This window comes from Poecilia formosa, unplaced genomic scaffold, assembly GCF_000485575.1.
Source record: "Poecilia formosa unplaced genomic scaffold, Poecilia_formosa-5.1.2 Scaffold527, whole genome shotgun sequence".
Taxonomy (NCBI): Eukaryota; Metazoa; Chordata; class Actinopteri; order Cyprinodontiformes; family Poeciliidae; genus Poecilia; species Poecilia formosa.
This window is the reverse complement of record NW_006800466.1, coordinates 122,239-128,601: the sequence shown is the minus strand read 5'-3', so window position 1 is coordinate 128,601 and position 6,363 is coordinate 122,239. Positions and strand designations below refer to the sequence as shown.

Below are 6,363 nucleotides of genomic sequence, written 5' to 3'. Positions count from 1 at the left end.
TAAAGTTAAATTATCATGAGTTTTATCATTTGGGCCCGTTCATTAGCCCCGCCCCCTGGCCGACGCAGTCTTGTTCCACTACTGCGTCACATGTTTGCCTGAGGAGCGAAGGCAGCAGTATGACGTCTTGTCTGGAGTTTATTATAACAAGGTAAGTTCCATGTTAAACAGCAAAAATTTACTTTTTGCTGTTATTTTTTTCTTTTCATAGAAGCTACATCCGGTCTGGCATTCTGTTCTGTTCTTACACCTTTCTCGAGGGGAGCAGAGGCTTTCTTCTTGTTTCTCTGCTCTGTCTTCTCTGTTGGAGATTACTTCCTGTGAAAGGAAAGTTTTTCTTTCCACTGTTACAGCATGCATGGTCAGTATGAGGGATTTTTGCAAAGTCAACAGTTCAATGCAATCAATTTTCTACTGTCACTATGCATTTGCCCAGGAGTGGATGCTGAAAGTCAATGACTTGGTGCAATCTGCTGGGTTTCCTGAGAAAACTTTTTAAACTAATATAAAGAACAAACTGATCTTTTTTCTTTAATCATCAGCAGAAAATGTTTCTTAGCATTTGTAAACTATAGCGATAGCTGTCCTATAGCTTTGGGCCACTTCTCATTTAAGATCAGACTTCTGAAGATATGTGCTGTTTCAAGGACCAAACCCATTAAAAGAAACCAGAAGATGAACCCAGAATGAAAGTGTCAAATTTAGCATGGTTAAATAAAAAATGAAAACCTGCATGTGGCACATATTTATTAAAATAACTTTTTTAAGTGACTTTGAAATGTCAAGGTTAAATTAAAATGCTTATTAAAGGCTGAACGTGGTTACATTCCAACAGAATGGCACTGTATGTTTGTTCTGAGCAGATAGTTTTAATTTGGTCATAGATACATTTATTAATTTCAGACTGTAGGAGACAGAATAACGGCATTTGCTGGAAATAAGGCTTTTAGGACCTATTCTGGCTTGAATCCTATTTTCCATTGTTACCTTTCTACCTACCAGTAGCCTGGGGAAAGTTTTTTAAAGTCATGGGATCTTTTCTGAAGAATAATTCAAAATAATTGGAAACATTTAGGATGTAAATGACTGGATATACATGTGTGATGTATTCTGAAGTGGGATGGGTGTCCCCCCTGGTGCACGTACCGACGTGCTGAAACCACAGCACTGCATGTTGACTGTTTGGCTTTGGGTGAAATGTGTGGGAACTTCGAGCATGAAAGAAGGACAGGGCACCATTTGTCACTTAGTGTTAAACCATTGGTCACTGTCTGTTTTATTTACAGATTAGGCTGACAAGATTTACAATACATCACCTTATTGCAATGAGATCAGCCCAAAGTCTGATAAAAGCCATCTGAGGTCCAAATGCTTCCATTATATATGTGTAATGTCCTCCAGACTTCTTAATGCAAGTCCCCAGCTCAGCATAGCACAGTGCTCCTGCAGTGACAAAGGTAACATATTAGTTTTGATTGAATATCAAGAAGACAGATACAGAAACCGTCACATTTACAGAATAATACTCTCTAGGTCCAGAAGTCCCTACAGGATATGATGCTGGGAGGCTTTCCAGAACCCGGGCAGCTTTAGGAAGGGACTTCTGCAGAGTTGAATCTTAATTAGAGTTTGGAGCAAGAGAAATAAAGAGAGTAAAGAAGAGGCTGAAGTAGAGTATTTAAGGATAATGTGCTTGGAGTTTTCATTACAGCATGAAAACTGAAGGATTTAGGGATTCAACAACACAATATAATAAAGCCATGCTACTGTAAAGCACTGGGCAGAGTTACTTAAGGACTGAGAGCTGGTGGTGCAATCAGCCTGACGTGACTCAATGTTAACTCGGTTATCAACTGCTAATTAATTATCAGTTGAGTCGAAGCATCATACAGACTCAGTATATAGACGGCAACAATGTTGAACATGACTGGATTTAATCCTCTGTGTAAATCTGCAAAGGAACACATGCTGGTAAAGGTAGGAAGGGAACTTAGTAATAATGTGGAGAAAAACCAACAAGCTGTCTGTTGGCACATGTCAGGTTGGGTCATTTATTTCTCTTCTCTGTGAGGAAGAATTTACCCCCAGACAAAAACCTGAGTAAGTACAAAAGCCCATTATAAAATTAGAATTTCATCTCCAAAGGAGTAAAACGTTATCCAATCAAACTTGGTCTAATATGAAAATATGAATTATCGGTGTTCTATTTTACCAGTCAGATCCAGGACTGATTACAGTCAGACCTGTACAATCACTGAGTCACTAGAACCTGCCTGACAACATGAAGTGGGTTAAAACATCTCAGAAACAGAAGCATCAGGGCACAGTGTGATGCCTTTTGGACTTATCTGATGGGTTCTGTGTAATCAGGCCTGCGTATGGCTAGAAAAATTAAATCAACAAATGTGGCTGATTACATAAATGAGTTAACAAGCAAGCTTTTATTTCCAGTTAAGTCCAGATTAGGCTGGACGAGCTTTTTTCAAACTGTTCAATGTCCTCTATCTTTTAATTACTAAAAAAAAAAAAAAAAAAAAAAAAAACTTCTCTTCTCCCGCCACTTTTCTTTTCTACCTGCATTTGAGTCCAACTAGAAACTAACCAAGACATTTTTGTATTTCATCATTTGGACAAAAAACAAGAGTTTTTTTTGTCCAAGAGGCAGCAAATTATCTGAAAGCAATTTACTGAGTATTCTGTGAACCTTTCAGTCCTAAGGGCGGCTCATGACGTTTCACATGAGAAACAAAGGCTTTAATCACAGATTTAGCAAAGGAGGAACAGATATGGACTGCCCTGAGATGCATTGTCTCTTTTAGACTTCAGCTAACTCTGTTATCATCGGTACGACGAAGTTAAGTGTGACTACGTTGAATATGGACATAACATTCTGTTAAGGATATGAAGGGTCAGCTCAGCTTCTTTGGCTCATGAACGGGTTCCTGGAGTTCCTGGTGCTTTGTGATCCAAAATGGTGTTAATTAAAAGTAAAAACCTCCCTTCAGTATGTCAAACTAACTTTTATGGCTGAGCTGCTTGCCCCTTTCTACAGTGTTGCAGTGAAAGTAAGCACAGCTAATAAATATGAGACTTTGATAAAGACTGATCCAGGTAAAATGTGTCACAACACAAACAGGTTTTGTCAAGGCTGTTAGCTTTGGACCTGAAAACAGTTCAGCACATCATGATCCATGCTTTATGCTTGGATTAATTTGTTATTGGAATAGTTGAAGCTTAAAACATCAAGTCCTTGCAAGTCAAACAGACACCAGATATATTGTAACTTACATTACAATCTTGTGAAACCAGATTTTGGAACAAGAATCCAATGAGAACTGATTTAAGCAACACCTGTGTACAAGCTTAAGGCTAAAAGATAACACTAGAGTGTTTTGGACATGTTACATCATGTATTTCAATGTGTGAATTTAAAAACAGAACAAATCATAGTTAATGTTTGTTTTTAACTGATGGTACAGTGCTTCATCCAGTCCTCCTTTACAGCTTCAGCAGAAGGTGTTCTGCTCTTGTCCCCCTCTAGGTTTTGTCTGCCCTCTGAGCATGATCAGGTCTTGAACCCATTCCTCTGAAGCCACCCACAAATCAGAAATGTAACTCACCAAAAAGTGACAGGACACCACAGGCAATCCACACAGTCAGGGACATTCCCACACTGCCAGAGTGTTTCAGGATTCCCTTGGGTGAGATGAAGATTCCAGCTCCGATGATGGTCCCAACAATGATGGAGATTCCTCGCAGCAGGGTCACCTTTTTCCCCAGTTCCACCTTCTTTCCACCACCTTCCTGGAGTTTCCCTCCAAGATCTTTTCCATTTTGGGAAAACGTTTGTCCATTTGAAGCTGTTTCCCCATCTTTGTTAATAGACGTAGATCTGTTCATCTTCTTAAACACTGCCTGGCGCACAGTCTCTGTTTCTGTTTGGGTTGGATATGTCTCTCTGGTGGGGCCTATGAGGGTACGACTAGTCCAGGGGGGAAAAAGTTCCTCACTGTTACAGTCCACACTATAAGTGGTCTTTCATGCTCCTTCCTTAAATCTGCTACTCCACATTCAACTCTCTGACATCACCCAACTTTTTTTGTCTCTGTTCATCTGTCTCCCTGACTTCTGTCTTTTTGTCTTGCCCCATGATTTTGCTGCTTGTACTCCCTCCCCTTTCTGAGCCATGCCTCCTCTCTAAAACCAGCAGTGACTCACAGAGGGGAGGTGTTGTGCTGACTTGGTGAAACATGGCAACTTGTTTAGAGGGAGTGCATGTCCTCTCGGCTTTCTAGATTCTCCCTCTATTTAAACCTGCTCACTGCATTTGCTTTTAACTCAGTCTATCCCAAGATCCAATTTCTATAACTTGGTGAGAAACTGCAATATTCTAGGAAATCAAGAAGAACTTGCTTTAATATGACGATATGGGGCTGACAACACATTGAAAACCAGACTTAGTGAAATTATCTGATCAGCCCCAACCAGGTTTGGCATTATGCTTAGGTAAAAAATGGCACATTTGTATTTTGTATCTAGAGCTAAAGCCCAACTACACTTGGACTCCACAATAAGTCTTTTCACCTTTTTTCAGACACTGGCATCATCTTTTCTTTGTTTATTTAACAACTTGACCAACATGTACAAATATCTATATTTCTACCTTTAACCTTCCTGTTATGTTGTGGGTCAAATTGACCAGTTATAAAGTTAAAACATTTTTTTAAATAGTTGGAAGTATTTCTTTTTTGCATGAAACTTTTTCTATTTGTCTAAATAGGTGCACTCTACATATACATTGAAAATGTATTCATTTTACACATTTGCAATCCCCCCTGCGTCTACATATTACATAGATACTGTTCGGGTCAATTTGACCCAGCAGTCAAGTTGAATGGTAAAAAAGATTAAAAAATGTCCAATTCTATACGTTTCCTTGCAGCTATGAACTATATCTCACCACACACACACACACACCCGCACACACACAAGCTCACTTTCTCACTATTCTCTTTACTTCACTAGGAAACTGTGAGAAAGCAGGTGTTCATGCAGTTTTTGACGGGAACCTTTTCCGTTCACATGGGCAAACTCCACCCACACTGAGTGGACACTCAGGGGAAGTGGAGGGAAAACATAAATACTCTCTGCATGACTCATTTGTCTTGATTTTAATCAGCGCGTCAATTTGACTCTGAACAGTATACGTGTCTCAAGTTCAATTATAAAGATCACCCCTTGAAAAAAAATCAAAATGTAATATAAAAAAATTACAAAAGATCAATTTCAAGGAAATTATAGTTTTTTGTGTCTAGGTTTTTTTCAGTGGACATAAAAAAATGTAAATTCCATATTTTATGTCCAAATGAGTAAATAAGTAAGTTGTTGTCATTGATCCTTTATTTGTGAGAAATAATTAAAAAAAAACATCATTGCACAAATATTGATTGAAATGGTTAGTATTGGAGTTAATAATCAGATACAAAAATGTTTTGGAAGAATTTTTTGGTTTCTGACACTATTGCATGATTAAACACTCCCTGCGTCAAATTGACCCACGAACATTATTGCTGTATCCAGGGGCTCGGTATAGGGGGGGAAGTGATGACAATTCTAGGGGTCCTGACTAACAGGGGGCCCTCCCCATTTTAATCATTTATGTTTTGTTCATTGAAATAAAAAATAAAAAAATCGGGGCCCTGTCAATTGTCAATTACAAAATTAATCATTGTAAAATCAATAATTGTATTTTCAAAAATTGTTTTTTGCAGTAAAAATTTAATGTTCCCACTCCGAGATCAAAAAACACACATCCATATTTGCCCTGAACCTGGGCAAATTTTTAGTTCTCCTAAATTATTTAATAAACAGACACATAAGCTCAACAATAAAGATTATTTTAAACTGTTATTGAGGTTTTTCAAATATCAGATTGGTGGAAAGTGTTTCATTGTTTCAGAAACTGCAGATCATTGATAAAACTTATTTAGAAATGTGGACTGTGCACGTTAATGTTAGCATCAGGCACGTCTGTCCTGCTGCTACATGGTTAGCATTGAGATGCTATTTTAGGCTTGAACATCTTTGCTGATAGGCTAACTCCTTTCAGCACAACTTGCACCCCATCAGATGGTTTTTTGAAGCAAAAGCCAACCCCATTGGGCCAAGAGAAGCAGCTTTTTCATCTATTGCTGTTGTTTGGGGATTCTGTGTGGATGCCAGATAGGCATCCAGACAGAATCCCAACAAGGGACACACTGACAAATATTAATGGTCCCTTCAGGATGTGTCTTTACCATAAACATATAACACAATATCATGCAGTCTGACATTTGTGGTAAAAAAAAAAAAAACCCAAAAAAC

General features: G+C 38.4%; 1 protein-coding gene across 1 annotated transcript in view; it reads right to left on the bottom strand.

Moving 5' to 3' along the window:
- Positions 1-4,163, bottom strand: part of slc7a11 (solute carrier family 7 member 11) — a 58,387-nt gene extending 54,224 nt beyond the window's left edge. The window contains exons 1-2 of the mRNA XM_016664912.1: positions 3,621-4,163; positions 1,317-1,443 (exon numbers count right to left, since the gene is read on the bottom strand). Of these exons, the coding sequence (XP_016520398.1) occupies positions 1,317-1,443; positions 3,621-3,900 (407 nt within the window). The 5' untranslated portion in view covers positions 3,901-4,163. The remainder of the gene's footprint in view (positions 1-1,316; positions 1,444-3,620) is intronic.
- Between the last annotated feature and the right edge of the window lie 2,200 nt (positions 4,164-6,363).